Genomic DNA, 24784 nt, shown 5'->3' on the forward strand with positions numbered 1-24784 from the left:
AGAGGCTCCTTCCCAGTCCCTGCTGCCCTAGCTGCTGTGTATCTGGCTGACCTCCCAATGAGGAGCATCAGTGAAAAAGCAGACCCTGTACATTTATGTTACCCACAGGCTGACATGCTCCACAGTCTGCTCAGAACCTCTGAGCAACCACTGCAAAGTTGGCTGCACCCCCTCAAAAAGTTTGTGCCTCCTGCAAAAGCTGACTTCTCAGCTAACAGAGAAGGTTAAGCATGGTACATACGTGACTGCAAGACTCAGCCATAACCCTCACACAGATGGCATTGCTAAAATCAACCTGTGTCTCTTTGCAACATGTTATAAAAATTCACTGATTGCCTTAACATACTGGAATAATCACTGCATTTTTCCCATTAAATATAGCATCATGAATTCAGTAAATTCAGAAAAAAGTATAAAAAAAACCTTTCAAAATAGCTCCTCAGTTATACTTTGCTTGAACTGAACCCTTGGTATTTGAGCAGCATGAGAAATCTCATTTCATTTCTCAACATAACGCAAGACAGAACACAAATAATAAAAATACAAATAATCTATAAAAACCACAGTACATCAGAAATCTGTGTAAAAAACATACATCTGTATCAAGGAGCTCAGTAACAACTTAAAGCACCACTCAAAATTAAGTACCATACATGTTACAGTACATTCCATTTATTATGACAATTTAAGGCTAAAATAGGTACGACTCCCTTATAGTCAAGCTTTCTTATATTTATAAATGCATACAAACATTAAGTAGATACAAATGCGTAGGGGTTTTTATTGCTCTGAACTGTCTACTAGAATGTTCAACTTTCCCAGATGTTGTCTCAGTTTGCCTTTTTCAATCAAGCTGAAGTCCTACAACTGCAACTTATGGCACTTGTACGATTATAGACCTTCTTTGATTTGAGCTGTAAATAAATTCAAAGATATATCAGACAAAATTGCCCACCACTGAAAACTTCATAACTTAGTTAACTAAACTACCTTATTTGTCCATAAGATACACAATTCATCACAAAGATTAGCTCAGCCATTCTTCAGGAAGGATTTCTTTTCAAAATAATAGTTCTAACCAAGCGGCAAACAAGACAACCAGCAAGAAATGATTGACTGGTGCCAGTCTAACAGACTGGGCTTTGAGGGGAAAAGAAAACAAAAAGGAAGCTGGATATGTGCTCCAAAACAAAGAGCAAACTTTTCTTCTTGCTCATAGAGCAATTATGTTTCCTAATTATGTAAGGCGATGCCTCATTCTGCCAGTGCCAAATTCTTTGACTGTAGCTTGTCCATCTCTTGACCAATGTTCCCTTCAATGGTATCACACTGGGCAAGAAAAACCTGAGAACAAAAAACAAACAAATGTTATTGGATGCACAATTTGGCACAGGGAGGTGTTTCTGAAGAACTGAAAGTGCAGTTTCTATAGTGAATTTGAAGATGTCAACTCAACAACCATTTTCCAGTTGTTCTGGTAATAGCTTATGCACACCTGCATTTACCCAGAATCCACCAGAAACATGACACTGGATAAGGATAGTAAGGATAACAGCACGGCTGCCCACCATCACCAGTCCTGATGCTGATGTGTTTTCAGTTGATCCAAAGTTCATAAACAACAATAGGAAACACAAAGGTTCAGACAAGTTAGCGCTTCATTCAGTTTCGAACACAATTTCTAAGCTCCTTTCTAAAGCACATACTTCAGAGGCCAAGGCTGGGAGGGACAAACCTGCTCAGTCAAATTTAAAACAAGCTTTCATTAAACCAAGACCTTTTCTACTTCTTAAGACTACAATGTACCATTGAACCTTCATCAGTAGCTGGTGTTCCTCAAAAGACAGAAGGCTCCATTCCAAAAAGGGCAGTCCACAGCACCTCACGCTTTCTTAGAATCTGCCCATGAATTCTCACAAGCAGAGTGTGAGAGCAACACACAGAAAGCAGCTGGGAGCCAGCAGCCCCTGGTCACTTTGCTCAGCCTGTACACAGCACAACAAGCCAGCACTTAAAGCCAATAAACTGTTTTGTGCCAACCCCAAGGTATGCAAGTACACTGCACTTCCTGAGAAAGATTCTCCAATTAGCTACTCATGTCTCACCTTTGTTTTTGCTACGTCTGCACCAGACTCTGACAGTCAAACCAGACATTCCATGTTATTCACATTAAGATGACAGTAAGAAAGCACTTTCCTTCTAGAGCAGCAAACTATTGTGCCACGTGAATGTTCCTCAACCACCAACACTGCTTTGAATCATCTGTTTCCAACCAATCCCTTGAGCTGTCATCAATTCACATCTGTAAGAACTTGAATGATGAAAAAGTGAAGGTGGTAACAACTGCAGTTGCTGGCTGCTACTCTTTCCTATTTATCTTCCCACCCTGGAAGATGTGTGACTGCCAGCAGTAGAAGGCTGTTAATAGCTCCCCCTTGCTTTCATGGACACCTAAGAATAATAAGCATAACTTGCCACTGTTTTCTTGTTCTTGCTCTGGAAAAACAAACTGTTGTTGGCTCTGAAACTCCTTAGGATTCTTCTGGAGTCCTCAAAGGGCTCATAACCCAGAGCTGCATAATGCTGTGCCTATAAAAGCACATAAATAATTCTGATCTCTGCTCAACAGAACCCATTTTATGCTTTCGCAGCAGTTCTTAATCAAAGCCCCACTTACTCCAGCTGTAACTTCATCCAAGAGTGGAGATCCAGTAGCTTCCACAAAGTTGATAGCCACCAGACTATTACAAGTTTTGCTGCCTTGGTTAGGCACGTGGAATCAAGAATGTGTTCAGAACCCCCACATAACACAGCCACACCAGCAACCACCTTCGTTTCCATTTGCATTACCTGAACTTATCTCAATAACTAAGTCCCTAAAGCTGTAACTAAAACCACTTCTCCTATGAAGTACTTCTTGGTGGGCCTTCCTCTAAAATAGAAGGCTATTCTAAAAAACTTGTGAAACATCAATGGGCGGTATTTAATAAGGTTACAGTAAAAGACAAAATCATTCAACTCTATATATGAATTCAAGGTAGTTCCACAAACAATTTTTAGGAGCCCATCCTGGCACTAAAGTTAGCACAACAGAAATAAAAACAGTAATACAAGTAGCATTACCATTCATCTATGTAAGTTTGAGTGAAGGGAGCTAAATTCCAGTATTTACCAACAAACCTTCAGTTCAAGGTCTCTAAGAAAACAATGCCTAGGAATTTACAAGCATCATACCATAGCAAAGCAATTAAACCCTCCATCCCCAGCAGAGCTACTCTGCTGTACAGATCTCAAAGACCTACTCTCCAAAGAAAGTTGGTGCATTGCAGTATAAGCTAAATTTTCCAAAGAACACCTCTGGCAAGGTCAGGAGTAGGTCAGCAGGAGTTACGGTTAACTGCATCCTTGTGCCCAGACCTCAGTCATTACTCCGGTCCATGAAGATTCAAAAAAAGGGGAATGATCAATCCCATTGTCTTTTCAAGTTATCAGGATTACTTCACAACATCAGGCAGCCATAAGACAAACCGTTAATGTAAATGACAAACATTATCTGAAAACAGCATGACGTATAAAATCTGTGGTTTTGTGCTATTTTATAAAGCTATTAAATATCTCTCAAAGGGAGGTCATACAAAATACCAATGTAAGAACAAACACTGAAAAAATCTAAACAGCACATTTTCACAAACTCTTGGTATACAAGTGCCCAGCATTTATGGAAGAAAAAAAAAAGGAAAAAATTCACCAAAAGAAACCAAGAAAACTCACCTGGACCCTCTTCACTAACCCCTTCTTTTTCAGTCTGCAGTCACTGAAATTCTCTGGCAGATTCTGCAGTAAAATAAGCAAACAAGTTGATGCAGGTTAATGCTGGAATGAACATATTAGACTTACAGCAAAAACTGGAATTATCAAAGAATCCTCTGAATCGGCATCCTAAAAATGTCCTGCCTGCTCAGTAAGATGGTTACACAGGAAAGAATCTGTAAGAAAAAGTTATTAAAAAGCCAGGGTGCAGCATGCTGACTGCAAAGAACAGAGACAGCAAACCTACCATTTGTCTTTAGGGAATATACAGCAACAGACTACACACACTGCTTTTTCTGCTGTGGTGTGTGTTAACTGCTCTTCAGAGCTTCTTCAGAGATTATAACATGAACAAATTTCTTACAAATGCATTCACTCAATCACTCGCCATCATTGGAATGTATCATTAGCAATGCAGCCATTGCCAGTCTAAGCTGTACATCCGATCATCTCTGCAATGCACTCATGGAAGGCAACAGATGTGAAGAGTTACACGATGTCAGCTTTTCATTTAATTCAAACTGCATCATTTTCTGTACTCCTACCACCCTTTACGTTCATGTAAGTGCTTCCTGGCGAGTGCTACATGCTTTGTCCTTTTTGAGCTATGTGAAATTGAGGGGTTGCTGAGGAATGGTGCTCAGGTTTGATTTTTTTCTCAACAGGTAAAACACGTGTACAAATGATTATCATTATATAAAGTTTATGTGAATATTCTTAAAAACACTGTGTTCTCACTGGTGGAAATGCATAAACATCTTGGGAGTTTCTCACTAGTTTACATTTTATCTTCCACCCTAACTCCAGACCAAGAACACTGATTTCCCTAACCTAATCTGTTTCATTGCAGCCAAAATGTGAACACAGCTGGGAGGTTTACATACATAAACTTTTGTAAAAATCAAAATACCAACAACAAAAAAAAAAGGTGCTCTTTTCTTTTATTGTTCAGACAAATGGATTCAGCTTTCCCTGTTTGTTTCCCACGCTGTGTGCACTGGTGTGAGACACTTCAGCTGAGCTGTGGGCCATGTCACCTCCCTATCTCCTCAGAGGTATTTCAGTGTTGTTTCCCTCTTGAGCCCTAACAGCATGATGGCTGGAATAGAAAGCTACAACCCAGTTTCCATTACTGTAACATGGTAGGAAAGTAACAAAAAACTGTAGTCAGAAGAGAGGCTAAGGGGGGATGAAGTGGAGGATAGAAAAGGGTGGAAAGCTGCCAACCCAGATATAACAATAGGGAAAATTATAGGGAGAAAATACAGTTGCTGCTCCCTGGATGGAATGAGGTCAGCATGCCCAGCTTCCCACAAATAAACGCTAAGGGGGAACATGGTGATACCTTGTAGCTGATAAGCCATGTAACAGCCGTCAGCCAAGGAAGGAAAAGATTTCCTGCTGTTGAACCAGCAACTGTGGCAAAATCACAGATGCCCACTCCATTCCAAAGTTTACCTTGGATGCAATCCTAATTCATAGCCCCAGCCTCAAAGGTCACCTCAGATGTAACACTGACATTACCCACCTCCAAAGTACAACCATCCCCCACTGAACATGATGCATGACTAGAATCACTCTAGCTCCAACTAAACGTAAAAATAGTATAAAAGTTTAAAATGGCATAAATGTAGGGAAGACTCCATTACTGGGGATTAGAGCTGGTTAGTATATTGCTTTAAGTACATTTTTGCAGCCAGATACTACCACCAGCAATCTGTCAAGAGTTTTCTATAGTATTAATAAAGGAGGGCTACTCCATAGACTGGTAAAGTGAGTCCTTCAAGAGCACTTAGAGTCACTGGCAGCAGGTAACATATTTGACTGTGGGTACCCAGGAGGGGGTCCCTCTTATGCTGTTTTGTCCTGAATTTGTCCCTGAATCTTGCCTGGGGCACCAACAGACCAATTAAAGGTGTGCAGGTCCAGGAGGGGCCTCTCTGTTTGCATGTGGCCCCAAGCAGGTCAGCTGAACCACGCTCGCACCAAGGGGGCTGCTCACGGAAGGGTAACAGGATGCTGACAGACTGGTGGGGCACAAGGGTCTCAGTTAACCTGGGGCACTGACACACAAATCAAACAGAAAGGGCTGGAAAAACCTCCCTTTTCATGTAACAATGCTCCTTGAGCTTTAGAAATACCTTTCTCTGAAGATCTGATTTCATGTTTACAACTCGGGCTAAGAGATTAAAGAATTACAGTAAGAAATGCTTTTCACATTTTTATTGATTCAGATAAATCCAAAAAGTTTAGCAATAGGATCTCATTGTAAGTGGAAAAACTTCCCAGACATCTGGAAAATATTTGTTACAGGAACAGTGGTGGGTTTTTTTCAGAATACTTCTTTCTTTTAATCCTTGAAATGTTAATTTCATATAGATTTATCCAATGACAAGTATAGCAGAGACAAGGAGACAGTTAAATTTCATCAGAACAGTTTGTTAATTAAAGTAAGTTCTACAGAGGAACTATAATTTTAAAAAATCTTCAGGAAAGGAGGATCGGCCACCAGAGCATAACTATGAGTCAGAAGCACTATCAAGTGTCCTCAGTACTGATAGATGCAATTTGACAGATTTGTTGTGAATTTATGCTAACAAAATCAGTGACTGGTATTTCAGAAGAGAAAGCTTTTTTCAATTCTTAGAACAATCTGTTCTCTGCAATATTGTCTTTCTAGATTAAAAAAATCTGCCATTTAATAGGAGACCATCTTGAGGACAAAGTGAGTGCTCACACTGCAGTATTGGTGAAAGCATTCATTAAATCAGAGCTGGTCCACAGGTACATACTGTCATGACTGTGGATTCAAATCTTCCTACTGATCTCAGAAAAACTTTGCTTTTTCTTGAAAAAGCCTTTCAGATATTTAAAAAACTGATCCAGATGACCAAGTAAAGCATTTCCTGTATTCTTCTCACTGGGATTTGTAATAAATGGTGTATTTTGATTTCTATTCCTGGACCAATTGTTTTAACTGATGAAATAAATAGTACATCTGTGAATGCACACACACAAATTTTTGAGTATTGAACAAGACTCAACTGCATTCTTCCTGAAGAAAACTTCTAAAATCTGTGGCTTATGGCAATGTCTGACTGTGTCAGACAAATTAAAATTTTGTAAGATGCCGTGAAAGCAATAGCTATTTAAGCACATTTATGTTACAATGCTTAAGTTACACATGCTCTACCCAAAAGCATCCCTTCATTATTTTTCTTTCACACCTCTGGCAGTGACAACACTGTATTTTTTCTCTCACACCCCGCTACTGTATGATTATAAACTTCCCCACCTTCCAAATCCCATCTTTTAAATTCACAATTGTGGAATGCATGGCATCTAGTAAAAGTATTTAGTTCCAAACTCAGCTCCTCTAATTAATGAGCTTGTCTGCTACCAGTAAGAGAGTCATACTCCTAGAACAGAAAGAAAACAATATGCGGGCTTCCTCAGCCTTGTCTCTCTGTAAACAACAAAATCTCATTTTGCATTAAGCTGTATAGTTTTGAGTGATCCAAATAACACACAGCAGCTGAGACATCGTAATGAGTTGTGACAATTCTGCCAAAAAAAAAAAAGCTGGAATATTTACAGCGTGAGCTTGCTGATATGTTTGACTTCTACAATGCATCATCCATTCTTCTCAGTCAGTCACATTTTTCCCCTCTGAATTTTTTAACATGCTGTTGACTCAATCAACAGCACCTCTACATGTTCAATAGCATTTAACAGATGTGTCACAACTAGCTTTGTACTTGGCTGCTGAAAAGAATGCTAATTACTTGTATAAACCAATTCTATAAGATAAAATACTTTACTGCTTTGCATTTCTATTTGCCATTTTCTCCTCCAGTGGAACTCATTTACTGCTCATACACACTCCTCACTACCAGTCTGTACTGATGCCTCCATATAGTGCACAACCACAGTACGGCTGCATCAGTCAGTTGGTGGCCTGTTCATCTGACCTGGTGTGATACCAGCACTCTGAACTCACACATTTTATGTAAAGATTCCACCCACCTACATGTATTTCATCTGCAAGATTGCACAGTAGTCCAGGTTTCATGATAAATCTCACAGCCAGCTTTGTATATTAAAAGAAAGAAATACGTGCAATGTGACTGCAATAACCAGCAATCCAAACCCTTACTTCTTTTTAAAAAAAATATACTTTTCCATGTCATAGGCTCTTATACAATAAAGTAACAAACAATTACTACAGATTTTGAAAGAAATTAATTATAATTCGTCTTAGCTGTGGCTGCTCCACTTTCCCAAGAAAAAAAGTACAGGGACTCCATTATTTCCCAAACCTAAACACCAAGTCACTGATTGTAAGTCTTCTAAAATATTGTACTAGACCTAAAATCCCTTGTCCAGTACTATTTAGAGTATTTTGGATGAGGAGATACAGCACAGCATGCTTTCTGTTAAAGCCACACAAAAAGTAACAGAATTAAAAGTAAACTTGGGAAATTGAGTTTGGATTATTCAGAAAGCAGTGAAACAGTTTTACAAGGCTGCCTGCTGGGTTCCAGAACTGCGCCCAGAATACAAGCACTGAGTTTTTTCCCAAACAGGATTTGGTATCAAAAATTGAAAGGGTCAGAAATAAGCTTTAACCCCATCCAATTGAGACAGTTGTTGTCACCTTACTGATATTTTCATGACAACATGTAGTAAATCTGCCACTTCAAGCAGGAAATCAGTTATATGAAGTCTTTATGCCTAACAGCAGTCAATAACTGTCAGCACAATATTCTCCTTTACGAGAGGCACAACAGGAAACAGAAATTTGAAGACTTCAAAATACTTAGAATACAGCAATTTTTTAAAAAAGTTTTCGGAACTGTTGGCTATAACAAACAGCAAAGACTACATTATCATCATAGGCTCACAATACAAAAGCAGGAAATTAGTTAGTAAGCTTCCCACCATTTCCAGGAACACATCCATATTACATAGCATTTGATGAGGGCCAGTTCAAATTATTACTCTTAGTCCACTGCTGAACTTTTACAAAGAGTCCATCAAATTAAATTACATTGTTTCACCAGTTATAGGTACTTGCACGGCATATTTCTGAAAAAAAATCCAATAGAAGGTCACTGTACCAAGGAGGAGACCCAAAGACATCACTACCACAGAAAAGCAGCATTTTTCCCTCAGAGCACTCTATTATGATCTTGATATGCAACATAATTATATAATGAGGCTTAGAGAGAACGACCAGCAGACAGAAAAACAGAGTAAGGAAACACACTGGTTGGGGCAATTTTCCATTATCTCTGTAGAAGACCCTTATTCTCATGCAGCTCTCAGCTACTACATGATACAGGAAGATGTATATTATACTCTGGAAATGTAATGTAAGGTTATGATCCACTAATGACTGTGAAACACTTGGATAGCCAAAAGTAGATTTCTTAGTACATTAAAATATCAAATAAGTTTCTGTTGGGATTTGACCCTCTTCTGTGATTAGTTACTTACAATGGCATCAATCTGTTCAAGGGTCTTCATGAACTGCTCTGCAGTTCCTTTTATCCTCTTGTCCAGCTGTTTTAGTGCTTCTGCTTGGAGATCCTTTGCTAAAAATCCCTGAAGAAGAAAAAACAAAATTAACCTATACCCTACACAACATTCACCTTAGAGAATCGGTCAATCCACAAGAGTAGAAAACATCTTTTACTATTTCTGTATTTTCAAGCATGATAGGGACTCAAATCTTAATATGTATTCTTCTGTATTTTATCAATTCTTGACATGGTAAATGTAAGATCTGTTGGGTTTACTAAAATGATAAGCATGTAATATACCTTCTTCTTCCAGATATAAAGAATGTAAGTTATCCCATATGAAACAATATTTACCTTTTTCCAAACATTGCCATGTCTCTATTTTGCAAACTCATAAATGGCATTTGGAATTCACTAAGAATTATTACTGACTCTTGGACATTTAGGAAGGGCAGCTATTACTGACTACTCAAAACCTCCAAACTGTTTTGTTTGGGTTTTTTTAACATAGGAATACCTACAAAACTGCTTTGCAAAGACATAAAGTGATACAAAACTGGCATACCTTCTGGATACTTGTGAACTCTTTATTTACTTCCTCTAACTTATTAGCTATTTGCTCCACTGACTTCTCCAAATCTTTTAACTTCTTTAATTCAGCCTCTTCTTCTGGACTATTCTGTGTATTCAAAAGTACAACATTCACAACTAAGGAACAAATAAAGATACAACGCAGCTAAAAAGCAGCAGTGCTGATACAGACATAAAGGCTTCTGAGGGTTTAGAATACACACTACACTGTGGCTATTCTTTCCATATTTCAGTAACTACCAAATAAGCTTCTTCCAAAGCTTAATTACAAATATACTTAAATCAGCAATGTACATAAACACAATTAATGAGATTAATTTGAAGGAAAAAGGAAAAGTGCAATTTTTTTTGTCAACCTATAATTTCTAAAGTATAGGCAATATTTACATCATAAGATTATTATCTCATCCTCAAGTTGCAAAGCCAGCCACAAATCATTTCACCAGAAATAACCTAGATGATCAAGACTCAGTAGCTATAGTTGGGGAAGATTTTTTTAAACCAGAAAAATAAGATGGGCAGATAATGTCCTCAGTGCACAGAAAGTTCATGAGCACTGACCACAAATTAGGCAGAGTCCTGTGAATAAAGTAAAGCAGAAGCCAGTCAATAATGTAATTTCAGAAAAGTACAAACTGCAGTTATTCGCAGTGTAACATGAGACTGAACTCAACTTTGTGGATAGGTATACAAAATTAGATTAATGCTCCAGCTTGTTTCTGTGTTCAGCAGCTGACTTAGTGACAAAAATGATGATAGTTTAAGGGGAAAAAAGGTCCAAAGCAATGCTTACCCTTTTCCCAATCAACATGACTTTGCAACCATTTTTAACACCAAGCGCTGATAATGGTTGTTCCAATTCTTTCAGAGACTTTCCTAGACGAAGAATGAGAGAGGAAAAAAACAGTTTAAGTACAGTTGGTTTCATAAGAATTTCTTACATAAGAATTTCTTTTTGAAGACATTCAAAACATGGACACCCCATGAAAGCTCACCATCTATAAGAAACACGGCAGTTTTATAAGTTACCTTTGTATATCAGTTTCTGAAAAGGAACTGGAACTCCAGTGACTTGTTCAATAAGTACAGCCATGTCTTGTAGTGTAGGTTCACCATCTTCTCGTTGAGAAGCAACTTGAATGCTGTGCTTTTCATTACCTAGCAGAAAAACAGAGTAACAGTAACACTTATTGTAAGCTAGAAAACATAACAGAGAGAATCCCCCTCTAATACTTATTACCATTAATGTGGAAGTTCTCAAATGACAGGTTCTCATGTAGAATGATAATTTTCAATCAAATTTTTCTACCACACTTCCTTCCTCTTGAAGTGACTGAATTCAGCTGAAAATTTTGGTTTACATCGGAATAACCTGAAGAGCTCAGCTGGGTGTATTTTACTGGCATAATTTAGCTCCTGCTAAATATTATTCCCTGTCTCTTTTTAAGAGTACAGATGGTGTCCAGACATCCCACAAGCTAAACCATGAAAGCCCACACCTTCCTGATGTATTCCATTTCCTACTTGTTGGAACTTCTAATGACATGAGTCTTTGGTATCTGAGACAAATTATCACTTCCTTTGCTCCCTTCTTCTCAAACATGAGAAACAAGCAATCATTGTGCACCCTGTTTCATCTCCACCACCAACCAGAGAGAATTCTCAGAGTACAAAAATTATTTCTCCTCATATACAACTGATAAGCAGACATAACCACTTGGAGAAGTCCCAGCTTATCTGTCACTTTCCACTTCCTATTCAGACTCCCTAAGATTACTTGCATGCAAACAAGAGATAGTTCTTAGGGGAAAAAAGGAGTATGCCTGTTAATCTCTGCTTTGCAACAGACCCTTTCTACAACCCTCTGCTCCCACACACATAAAGTCTGTCAGTCTGAAAGCACCCACAGGAATCAACCACCTCTGGCTGCAAGGGAAATCAAAACAGATATTTTTACTCTGCAGGAAGAGAGAACTTAACACATACCAGAAGAAAAACTATTCTCACGCCTCTAATTTAAAGTGCACGTATCTTTTACAAAGGAGTGTGCTATAAAAATTGATTTTAAAATGCTCCAGCCTCCCACAGTGACAAGTGACACTATAGCCTCAAATATTTTAAAGCTCGAACAAAATTTGTTATTCCAAGACAATTTTAAGCTTAACATCACATTATGCCCCTCTCACCCAAGCACTTTCCATAAAGAGCCTTCTTATCAGTTTGTTTTGGAAAAAAAAAAAAAACAAACCAAAAAACACAACCTCAGTATATTTCAAAATGTCATTTTGATATATACAACTGCTTTGTATAAGAGCTCTGCCCATGAGCATTTGAAAGAAAAACAAACAAACAAACATTGACTGAGGAAAAAACCATATGAAGTTTGTGTAACAACAGAACCAGTTTAATTACAAATTATGAGTACCACTTTGGACAGACTGTAAACAAATTTTACTGTAAATTCACAGCAGAGTGAAATCACCATAAAAAACAACTCATGGGTTGCTCCAGGTGCCAGAGCTGAGATTCCCCTGCAGCCCACACTGAAGATCACAGTGAAGCAGCTGTGCCCCTGCAACCCATGGAAGATCCCACACCAGAGCAGGTGGATGCCTGAAGGAGGCTGCGACCCTGTGGGAAGCCTGTGCTGGAGCAGGCTCCTGGCAGGGACCTGCAGACTCATGGAGAAAGGAGCCCATGCTGGAGCAGGTTTGCTGGCAGGACTTGTCACCCTGTGGGGGATGCACACTGGAGCAGTCTGTTCCTGAAGCACTGCAATCCATAAGAGGAATCCATGCTGGAGAAGGGGAAGAGTGTGAGGAGCCCTCCCCCTGAGGAGAAAGGAGCAGCAGAGACAAAGTGTGATGAACTCACCAGATCCCCCATTCCCCTGCACTGCTCAGGCAGGAAGAATTAGAGAATTCAGGAGGAAAGTTAAGCCTGGAGGAAAAATAGTTTTTTCTCTTTTAGTTCTCATTGTTCTACTCTGATTTGAATGTTAACAAGCTACACGCACCCAAGTTAAGTCTGTTTTTCCATGACCTGGTGAGTGCTCTCTCCCTGCCCTTCTCTCAAGCCACGAGCTTTTGTTGTATTTTCTGTCCCCTGCCCATCTGAGGAGGGGAGTGACAGAGTGGCTTTGGTGGGCATCTGATGTCCAGCCAGGGTCTGCCCACCACACTTGCAGACTGTCAAGTCACACGTGTGGGTCTACTGTTGTTTTATTTCTCAGCCCTTATTTCCATCTTTCCCACTTTCACTCGTGCACACAAAACTAAAAATGTTCTGTGCAAAGTGGTCAAGCCACATCTGACAGCTGCAGGTGTAAATCACACAGATGAAGCCCGAGTTGAACAGAGACTTCTGTTAATGACAAAGTCATTACCAGGTAAGAAAACAATTGGAAAGACAAAAACATTCTCAGACAAGCAGGCTGTTGCCAAACAGCAAGACGTTGGAATTATAAATATGTCAAATCATTAAACTGCTGACATCTTTGCAAAATGAACCCCTCAGATCAAATAGAACTCCGAAGGTACTAGTGAGCACATGAATTATGATGACTCAAACAAATTATTCCACAAAACTCCTCACCAAAGACTCTTAAATAAAACTACCAGGTGATAAAGGAAACATTTTAACAAAACAATTTGAAACACAATTGGAAAACACGAATGAGCAATTAGAAATAAACAATAAGCTTTAGCGATGGAAACAATATTATCACCATAAGGCAAAAGAACCAAAGGCAGAATTTATTTTTCAAAAATTTTTTAAAACACAATAAAAATTACTAAGTTTTGCTAACAAACTCAACAGAACATCTTGCTGATTTAATACCTTACTATCTTCTTTGTTCCTCCTACTGTCTCACTTAGATCCACTTCAAAATTTAACCACGGTGTTTCTCATCTTATTTGTAAGAACAGCGGAGTCCAAGCTATTCTCACTCCTTTACAGTAAGGTTTTATATTTGCTTATAAATACATCTTTCCCTCCACCTTCTTCTCCCTCCTCTGGTTTTTCTTTTCAAAGGGGGAAAAAGCCCACCTCAGCTGGCCTCTGAGTGACCATCAGGTCAGCGCTCACCTGCCCTACTGAAGAAACCACTCTCTGTTGCAGCCTTGCAGCTCACTAGCTGCAAACATCCAAGCCTCTTCAACAAACCAGAAGAAAGACTACTGGGTAACACCTGCTGTTAACACGCCGTGCTGACTTCAGCAATATATTTCATCTAAATGAAGATTACCCAAACAGCAGAATCACAGAATGGATCAGCTTGAAGGGACCACAGTGGCTCATCTGGTCCAACTTCCCTGCCCAAGCAGAGTCATCCTAGAGCACGTGGCACAGGATCGTATCCAGGGAGTTCTTGAATATCTCCAATGAGGGAGACTGCACAACCTTTCTGGGCAACTTGTACAAAGGAACAGTCACTCCCACGATCAAGAAGTTTTTCCTCATATTCAGGTGGAACTTCCTGTGTATCAGTTTCTGCCCATTGCTTCTTGTGCTATTGCTGAGCATCACTGAGAAGAGCCTGACTCCATCTTCTCGGCATCCCCCCTTCAGATATTCATCCACATCAATGAGGTCCCCTCTGTCATCTCTCCTCGATGCTGAACAGGCCCAGCTCCCTCACCTCTTCCTTTTAAGAGAGATGCTCCAGTCCCCCCAAGATCCTCGTCGCCCCCAGACGACCTCTGCAAAGGCCGCCGTGCCACCTGTTCCCACTACCACCCTTGCAGCACACCTACGCCCGCGATCCAGCTGGAGGAGACCCTGGCCAGCCGTGGCCAGTAAGGAGCGAAGCCTCACGGCAGCAGCCGGGATGGACCCCGGGCTGGGCCGAGGCCGCCCCCGCTCGCCCCCACCGCCGGTGCGGTCGCGGCCCGCCCGCCCCGCCGCAGAGCCCGGTGCCGCTCCGGGCCGGGATGGCGGCAGAGGGGCGGGGAAAGGCCGGCAGCGGCCACCGCGGCCGGAGATGCGCCCCCCGCCCGCTGCCCCTGGCGCTTACTGTACGTGACGGTGACGGTCACCGGGGCTCCGGGCGCCGCCATCTCGCCCCGCCACAGGAACGGTCGGCGGCGCTGCCGGGGCGCGCCCGGAGCGCGTCACTTCCGCAGCAGGAAAACGGGAATGCCGCGCTGCCGGGCCGCTTTTCCGGCCGCACCGCCCGGCGGCTCCCGGCAGCAGCACGGACGCGGCCGGGGCGTGGACGGGACCCGTTCTTCCCCGTGCCAAACCAGGCTCCGCCTCTGGCGAAGCCCGTGCACGTGATGCTGATAACCTGCCCCCTGCTTCGGACCGAATTAATCGCCAAAAACGCCACACAAAGGGATCTGCTAATCTACGTGATTTTATGTCTCCATGGAATACATAAAGTTAATAACCCGAGCAGTTTTCAAGAACGTTACAAGTACAATCGCATAAAAGTCTCAGGACTGCAGTAGTTTAAAAATTGCTTTCAGTTCTTTTATCAAACAGGCATAGTAATAAGGGAGCTATTTTACAGAGAGTAAGCAGCAACGTATAGTCTTAGTTTCAAGAAAGAGAAACATAATACAAAGTCAAAATAAATCTCAGCTATCGACAGCCACCACTAGTCTTCACGTTTTACTTTGTCCATAAGATACGGAAATCAAAACCTATCAGACTGACTGCTTCCACTGAAGGGAACTGGGATGAATTTTCCATTAACAGAATTCAGTAGTAAAACAACTTTCTCCAAAGAAAGAACACCACCAGCCACTCATATTGCATTCTAGGATGTAGTGATATTAAGGTTACACTGGAAAGACAAGTTCTCCAGAATTTTAAAATAAAAACGATTCTTAATGGAATTCAAAAAGTACAGTTCCATTATATCCATTGTGCTTTTGAAATATTTATGTTGCAGGGATCTTTGGCAACCCAAATTCATCCACCAATACGCCATCCTGTAGGAAAGAAAAAGAAGCGATGGGTTAACAACTCTCCAACAACTAGAACATTTTACAGAAGCTTCCTTACTACTTCTATAAAGTGTCTCTATCTGCAATTGCCACTGTGCAACAGCTGGAATCAAAACAAGAGCATCAGTTCTCCTTCACTACAAAGCTCTATTAAAGCCCCAAAATACAGAAACTTTTCTTATGGTTTTAAGACTAGAGCTGTAAATGGTACACTTAAATTCTACTGGCAGTGTGACAGTGTTTGATAGGAGTGACAAAATGTCATTCTAGTGATTTCAAACATAGTTAAGAGCATTCAGTGCACTGTATTCTCAAATTCTCTGTATTTAGCATCCATACATATAATACATAAATAGCATACATAACATTAAGCACACGGTTTTTGTTCAAAATATTAGGGATCCTAAATATCAAGCAACCAACACAAATGTGATTAACCCAAACCAAACAAAAATGTATTTTGCTGGTTAAGAGCAAAGGACTCACTTTGTTTTTGGTGTCTGTAGGAGTGACCTCTGGGATTGCTGGAGCGGATGCAGCTTCATCTAAGTAAGAATTGTCTTCATCAGCTAAAAGCTCATCACCTAACGCATCCAGTTCTGAAATGGAATTATATTAGCTGAAACATTATGCAAAAAGTTCCTTTTGCAAGAGAAAAGCTGCTCTTAGAGAAACTCAGGATTCTTACTGAATGCTTACATTCAGATTCCCCTCATGTCAGTCATCAGTCAGAAATACACACACACACACACACACACACACTGGAGAGAACCTTCTTCCCTGCCTTGTAGCATTCCATTGGAATCTCATGTTTGTCTATGCTCTTGTCACTTCTCTTAAAAGAAATGCAGCTTTAATGTTTAAAAAAAGCTATCAAAGCTTTTAAAACACATTTAAAGCATTTGACCAAGGAAATTAAAAATCACTGTATGACACTATGATGATTTTTACATTCAGTACCATAAAAAAAAACATCTTCCCCCTTCCTAACCTGCTTCCAAATCATCTTCATCAATCTCTGGTGTTCCATAGCTACGACTCAGTGCCTCCTGGACTTCATTGGCCTCTTCCATCATATCTTCCAATTGATCTTGGATGTCCTGAAGCAAGAATAATTTTCAATTGGTCCATATTTACTCAAATTCAGTTTAGTCTAAATTCCAATATACAAAGCACTCAGTTCTTTTAATTCTTTTTCAATAAGCCATTTTTTTAAGCAGTATTAATACAAGTCAAAGCACACACATTCGGGACAGGAGTACTTGAAAAGCAGAAAAGGTATGAAATTTAGACAAATCTACCATCTGGAAAATAAGCACGAACCTGAGTTGTGCCACAGCAGAATTTAGAAGACACATTAGCATATTTACTGGCACTGTACTTGAGTACAGGTAAGGAAACAGTACTTGCCTAAAGGTTTACAATGCAGGCCATTTATAAAAGACAGAATAGGAAAGAGAACTTAAAGGAATTCAGCACTGGCATTGCATAAGAGCTTAAATGCAGCATAGTTGAAATTATATTTAGAGATCTTATGGGAGGTTTTTTATGCATTTTCTGAAGTCAGGGCCAGCCCTTGCTGATGTTTAGTTAGTGGCTTGGTTTTTTCCTTTGTTTTGTTGTTGTTGTTTGTTGCTGTTGTCTGAGGTGAGTTTTTTTTGTTTGGTTGGTTGGTTGGTGTTTTTTTGTGGGGTTGTTTTTAGGTTTTGTTCTTTTTCATCGGGCACTACCTTGAACGTGGGGGAAGGGAGGGGGTAAAGGACTAATCTGCATGTTAGTAGTATAAGGAAACAAAAAAGGACAAAAAAAGCCATAGCAGGAAGTATCCACTAACATTTATGCTGAAGTGCATGGAAAGGAGAAATTAAAGATTAGCTCAGCAAGGAAACAATAATCACTACAATAAGGCAATCCACTAATTGTGCAGTACCAGAAAAATCAGGAAGGAATTATGATGGTGGTCCCATAAAAAAAGCAGACAAACTCATGTGAACAAAAATAGTCATCTTGCCTTGAAGTTCATAGTCCATTCACCATTATTTCAGTACATTATTTTTGTTCTTTAGTTATTAAACTATAAAAGCTCACCTCAATTTGATCAATCTTCACTTGCTTGTAAGCTTTCTTCATTTCCTTCACCCCCAGTTTCATTGCATCCACCTAGAAGAGTCAAACATCATGCTTGTATCTGATTTAGCACAGATTTAACAAATTAAACAAGTGTGAGATAAACAAACTGGTACCGTTGTCTTTGTATCCTTCAGTGCCTGAATAGTGTAATTAGCTTGTTCCATATTAAAAGACTGCTGTGACAGATTATCCCTCTGTTGTTCATACCTGTTTAAAAAAAAAGGCAAATAATGGCTTTAAAACACTACACTATTTATTACCACAAACATTCTTAATTTATAAAGAGTTGAAAAACCAGCAGCAGTAGTCTAAAGATAGGAACAGATTTGTTGGATTTTTTTTTCACTTATTATACACAACTGCAGAATAGACAGCTTCATAAAAATCTGGCCATTATGCATTTCTGTGCACTTGAAGCCAACAAAGCTATTCCTGAACTAAGTTTTGTTTTAACTGACAGCAACACTATATTTGCCTAGACTGACAAAGTAGGCGAGGATACAGCAAAAGTTTAATCACCATAAGGCAGACATGCATGCCATGCTCACTAATGCTGTAAAGAGAATGGAAGAGTTGGCAGATTATCCAAACCACAGTGGCTCCACAATGGAGTTTTTCAGGGCAGGGAGGAGGATATGGTACCTTAAAGGAAACCTGTAAGACTAACCACAGAGAAAAGAAAGACTTTAAAAATTAAGAAATCATCTTTTTCAAATCTAAACTTGTATGAAATCAAGAATGTAAACTACGTCAAGTTAAGCAAAATAATGAAAGCATAAAAATGAACCGTGAGTCCTTCTAACATGCAAAGCAGGAGGTCTAAAAGACAAGGAGGATACACATGCAAAACCTTCTGGACAACTAATGAGTGCATCTATTTCTGTTCCACAAGGTCAGAAAGAAATAACTGACAATAGTCTATTATGAGGGGCCCAGTAAGCCCACCAAGGAAGATTAGCAGGCAGCATAGTCAAAAACCTGGGAAAAAATCCCTAAAGCCAGAATCACGCAGTCCTCCTCACAACATCTAACTCAAGTACCAAATTCCTTGCCAATATGATATTTTGGACTGTAGGAGCTTACTAACACTTAGCAAGTAACTGAGTGAGTCCATAAAGGTACAATTCATCTGAGGGATGTGAAATACAAGATGACGGAAGCTTTGGCTCAGACAGCTTCTAAGATTTGCAGTTCATGGACTATGAGATATTCCAATGAAACATTCCTGAACACTTGCCATGTTCTGATATTCTTTCCTTTGGATCTGTTTCTGGACACTTTCACGACAGTACATTAGACAAGACCAGACCACAGGATCATCTATCCTGTGCATGTGGGGGTTTCTGCATAGACAGAAACTGCCTGCACTACATCCACTCAATTCCTCAAAAAGGTGTCCATAGAGAACAGGTAAATTTCCAGTAAACCAGAGCAAGGTCATCAAATACAAAGTTTACAGTAATCAATTAATAATATAAAGTGAGGCAATCTCTCAGAAAGTTTAGGAGCCAAACATACTTGTAACAATGAGCAGATTCAGGTCATCTTGTACCAATCCAAATTTATATACTGGCATATAAATCATAAATATGCTGGTGCAAAATATGTAAGGAGATACTTCGGAAAGGTTTCTTCAGCATTTTGCTTTAAAGAGTGCTCAGAAGAGTACAGGGAAGAGAAATAAAAGTGTGCCACCGGCCCTAAAGAAAAGAACCTTTTATTAACCACAAACTGAGAAAGGTCTCAACTTACATTCGCTTCTGCTTTAACACTCTCAATGCTTTCTGCTTTACTGTATTCTGAAAGACACAATAGCGTTACATTAGATTAAATATCTGACTTTACACTTGATTATGCTGTTTAAGCCTAATGCATTGGATTTAAGTTTTCCAAAAGATTTCTCAGTTTCTAGTGCCAAGAGTTTAACAGTAGTTACATTCAGCATTTGGCCTGCATTAATGATTAACAAAACAGGAGAGTACACAAAGCTTCTCATAGAAAATACTTTCAGTTTCTAGCTTCTGATTTATGTTTTCAGCAAGGAAAATAAAACATCAAATTTAGTCCATCAGAACTATCTTCCATTAACACATTTTCATGGTCAGCATAAAATAATACTGCAACAGGTACTTGAACAAAACTGTTTTCATATATGTTTCTTTTCAGATACATTTTATATTGTAAGTTTATCCCCTTAAAAAACAGGTTGCCCTGCTCCCTTTAGGCAGTGTGGAGCTTTTTATTTTGGATGAGAAACAAAACGGCCTCTCTGCCAGACTTAAATCAGGTAATGAGGAAGAAGGGAAACAAGTTACTTCTCACAGAGGAATTACATTACACTCTGGAACAAGTAAAAACCAATAAAACACTGTTCAAAGATGTCCGTCTAATAAAAACAATCCTACAGGATCTTATCTCTCATCCTAGGGCAAGATGCAGTTTTAAGAACCTGATGAACTGGCTAAATCACATGACAAGAAGCGTGAGTCACATCCTCTCATGTTCAAATTCCACAGAAGATTCTTACCTTTGCAGGTCCCTCTCTCATTTTCTTCATTTGATCCTTATACTTCACTAGTTCTGCATCAAGCCTAGCAATTTTCTTGTCAATTGACTCAGCTCTGCTATCCACCTTTCATACATGAGGGGGAAAACAAAGAAAACAACATTCATTGAGATTTTATTCAGGTATGGGACAAAAAAAAAAAAACAAACAGTCCCTGTTTTGTCATGTTTCTAACTGAATTGTTTCTTCACTCACTGGTTTTATAAACAATTTAGATTTTGTGAGAATCCAGAATCAGAATCAAGTGAAACACAAGGAGCACAAGAAACAACACTCTGAGGCTGCAGGAAGCTCTGCCATTGTAACATGTTCTCATCATTTTGAGATGCTCCCTTGCAAAGCCACTCAAGGCAGTTCTCCATTCCAGAACTTCTGGTCATACACAGTGCCAGGGACTAAAGTGGAATGGAAAACTTCTAGGTGCACCTGCTGGCATTCCACAGAGCTCTCATTTGGGATATATTTTAACCCTTCACCATAAGAGGGTTAAATATGACGATTATATAACCAAGTGTGGGCACAAGTAGTTCTAACAGCATACACAAATTCATAAAAAGCCTTTTTAAAATGAACTGATTACCCCAGCATTTCTCTGGAAACAACAAAATAAAGCTTATTAACTTCTCACTCCAAGAAGCCTTCCTACAGATTAGATTATAATGACATTCCAATTATAGCATAAGACAGATCAGTGCAAATTTACTATTCTGCCTTGCTAATGGTGTGGCTAAGCATGTACAATTATGTGGATTTTGATTTCAGCGACCCTTTTAAAATCCTGCTCAATGACAGCAACATGCATTCGCCAGAGGCATCCTGAGTGGAACATCTGATATGAACGTTCCACACAAGACATTAAAGTGCCTGAGTACAGCTGGCATTGAAAAAATTGTATTAAGCTTTCTACTATGCAAATATTTTACTAACAGCAAGAAAGAAAAAAAATTGCAATTTTGGGACTCCTGGACGTTTAAAGCATGGCACCTCCTCAAGATCTTTATCAGCTAACTGCATCTTTGAGGTCAGCCTCCACAGGGGAAAAAAATATTTGGTTTATTTATATAATGATTCTTTCAAGCAGTATTAGCAGGAAACAGAGACAGAACCTCCCACGTTGACTAACTATGTAAAAATTTCACACACACGTGACACGGGACCTCAGCTTTTAAAAATGAGACTGGACAGAAGAGGGGAGAATGGATCTAATTTATCCAAAAACCTAGACTGCATTAGGACTTGAAGAGCTTCTGTCTATTACTCACAAATAAGGCACACAAAGGAATGTTTCATTGCTATAGAAGGGCCCCAATTTACACAAAAGAAAGGGAATTTGAGTTTTTACACTGTTGTCAAAACTATTAGCCTTTTGTTCCTATATTTCCTATTTACTACTCTGAAAAAAAACATAAGCGTAGAGTGTTTTTTCAAAGAAGAAAATTTAAAAACACTATTAATGCTTCACTTCCTGGTGCATCCTTCCTCCTACGGGCCTTGTGACAGCTTTGAATCATCTCACTGTGCTCTGCCAGCAAGCATTAAAAACCCCTGTCATTAAATGCAATGAATTTTAGATAACTAAACTTGTATACACAAGAAAGAACATCCAAAACATAGGCATGATTACTGCCTAAGAGTTGTCTATGTTTTTAACAAATGTTGCATTAATCACTGCTCACCTAACTAAATTTCCAAACTGCCCTTTAATAGCTAATTACCACGGAACTAACATGGTTAAGAGATCTTACAAAGCAATTTGGCTCTTTCAAAAGGTAGAGCAAAATGTGTCTAAGACAGAAAACACCCCAGAAGCAATAGCAGTTGAGCCTCTAAACTGTTGGATTTAACACTGTAAAGAAATAATAAAAGGTTTTTAATATCTCACACAACTCTCTTCAATAATAAGTCAAGTGTAATTTAAAATAAACAATCTAATCATGTCTGTAGTTTTAGCAACACCTATCCTAGAGACTCCACTCTTGTGAGAAGTCTTTCACAAATCAGACAGATTACTACATATACCTTGGCACAAAAAGTTCATTCATAAACTCCAAACTACCAAAAGAAAGCATTTCTCCCCATGCTTACTAGTAACCACCCTGTAACTCATCATTGGTTGCCAAAGTCACCACATGGATAAAATAAATCCAAAATTCTTCTTTTTGGTTAATCTGCTGTTTTGCATAGTCAAACTTTCAGACAGTGCAATTACAAACAGCTAGAAGAGGATCAAAACTGCATTCAGCAGGATTTTTTTGGGGAAAAAAAATCCCTGCTGTTACCAATCAAAACATCTGTTTAAATTACACTTTTATGTACCTCAAAACTCCTCCAGGAGTCTGCTGCTTCTGCCAAGCTCTTAGCAGAAGACAGACTGCTGACCTACCTAAATTTTCTTTTGATTTACCTGCCCATTAGAAACTGGCAAAAAGCAGCATGAAAAATCTAACAGACTAACAGACTAACAACATCTCAGTTGTTGTGAGGGAAACAAGGCTTCCTGCTCTTCCACTTGTATTGCCAAAATAGCAAATATAAGCACTTAGTATCTCAGATGGATTTTGGAGAGTTCAAGTCATCCACCAAATTTACTGCTGTTTATTGGCAACAATGGGAAAAATAATCCTGATTTTCAATCAGATGCTTTATTCACTGTTCTAACAAAATATATTTAGAGTTATGTTTGGGCTTAATACTGCTAAAAAGCAACACAGATTTTTGTCAGTAAGATAAACTACCGGGACGAACATTATGAGCACTTCTCTCTCCCCATACCAGCCAGTGGCATACACAAGAGACTGATGTGTAGGTAGCACTGACAAATATTAGGTATTTCATTTAGAGAGTCTCTCTACTGGGCAGCAAAATAAATCTTCTGAGAGGAAAACTGTGATTTTTCCATTTGAAACTGTTTGTTGTCAGGTTCCAATGACAAAGCTTAGTCACACAACATTTACTGACAGAAATACACAAGAAACTCTATTTTCTTTCTTCATTTCTTAAAATTAGCTTACAACAAAAAGATCTGCAAAACCATGCTACAGTTCTCTTCCTAAACTTTAAAGTCAGAAAAGACTATGAAATTACCGTACATCTTAACATGTTTTCTTAACCCTCTGTGCAGACAGGCAAACACAACAACAGTTGTAAGGTGCATTGCCACGTGTTTCCTGAGCATTTCTTACTTGGTCTGAGCCTGCTTATCTGTCCACCTGCACACACCTTTGGCATCAACCTTACAGCAATCCTTCTCATCCTGAAGAGACAGAACACTCTTCTGTATTGGACAGGGAGACTGATCTTCTTGTTCCTGCCCCCGCCTTGCTACAACTTGCCACGGCAGGAGTTAGCTAGTGCAACCGGAGAAGTCCTCAGATGGAAATGCTGAGAACATCCATAAGGATGTAAGGAGAGCCATGCCTTCCACTCTCACTGTGTGTCCTTATTTCTAGGATGCGCTCCCAGGCACAGGACACAAACGCGGGCGTGGGTGTACGGACACACAAAGTACATCCCTGTGTGCGTGTGCGGACACCCCAACACGCTCCCCAAAACACACCGTGTATCCCCGCACATTACAGCGCTCAGGGACAGACCGGGTGTGGCTCTGAGTAACCTGCTCCAGTGGAAGGTGTCCCTGCCCATGGCAGGGGGGTTGGAGCTGGGTGATCTTTAAGATCCCCTCCAACCCAAGCCATTCCGTGGTTCTACAATATACACACCCCACAGGGACACACACGCTGTGCCCGCGCACGGCAGTGTCCCCACTCACACCTATGCACCGCTGCCGAGGCGGCCGGGCCGGGCCGGGCCGCGCAGCGCTCAGCGGGCCCGGCCCCCCGGAGCGGGCACTCACCTTCCCGATGCAGTCGGTGAGGCTGGGCGGGGGCTCCTTCGGCTTCGCCTTGCCGAAGAAGCGGTTCATGGCGGCGGTGCCTCGGAGTCGATCCCGATCCTGGCCCCGGTAACGGCGGCGGCAGCGCTCCCGGCCGACCCGGAACCCCAGGGCCGGCTCCGCCCCGCGGAGGAAGGGCCGCGGAAGCAGGAAGCGCCGTCCCGGCAGCGCAGCGCCGAGCCGCGGCGGCCCTCAGGGCGTACAGAGGCTCCGCTCACGGGCACGCTTTCCTCCCTCGATACACCCACCCCTGTAGTCAGCTGCTGTGCCTGCACCGCCTGCCGGCAGTGCAGGATCACCCCCATAACGCCAGTTC

The 24784-nt window shown here is 40.3% G+C and overlaps 2 protein-coding genes across 3 annotated transcripts; both read right to left on the reverse strand.

The window, feature by feature from the left end:
- Positions 1-577: 577 nt before the first annotated feature.
- Positions 578-15124, reverse strand: BAG1 (BAG cochaperone 1). 2 transcript variants are annotated; one of them, XM_038129781.1, is made up of 7 exons: positions 14944-15124; positions 10956-11084; positions 10720-10802; positions 9901-10014; positions 9310-9417; positions 3772-3834; positions 578-1344 (listed from the first exon to the last, which is right to left on the reverse strand). In XM_038129781.1, exons 1-7 carry the CDS (start codon positions 14984-14986, stop codon positions 1255-1257), a joined length of 630 nt encoding a protein of 209 aa, XP_037985709.1. In that variant the 5' UTR covers positions 14987-15124; the 3' UTR covers positions 578-1254. The 2 variants fall into 2 exon arrangements, with proteins under 2 accessions (XP_037985709.1, XP_037985710.1); XM_038129782.1 differs by lacking the exon at positions 9901-10014.
- Positions 15125-15267: 143 nt separating this feature from the next.
- Positions 15268-24597, reverse strand: CHMP5 (charged multivesicular body protein 5). Its single transcript, XM_038129780.1, has 8 exons — positions 24430-24597; positions 20538-20642; positions 19763-19809; positions 18124-18217; positions 17969-18040; positions 16872-16980; positions 16367-16479; positions 15268-15865 (listed from the first exon to the last, which is right to left on the reverse strand). The coding sequence occupies exons 1-8, from the start codon at positions 24496-24498 to the stop codon at positions 15815-15817; spliced, it is 660 nt and encodes a 219-aa protein (XP_037985708.1). The 5' UTR covers positions 24499-24597; the 3' UTR covers positions 15268-15814.
- Positions 24598-24784: the final 187 nt, after the last annotated feature.

This window comes from Motacilla alba, chromosome 2 (genome assembly GCF_015832195.1).
Source record: "Motacilla alba alba isolate MOTALB_02 chromosome 2, Motacilla_alba_V1.0_pri, whole genome shotgun sequence".
Classification (NCBI taxonomy): Eukaryota; Metazoa; Chordata; class Aves; order Passeriformes; family Motacillidae; genus Motacilla; species Motacilla alba.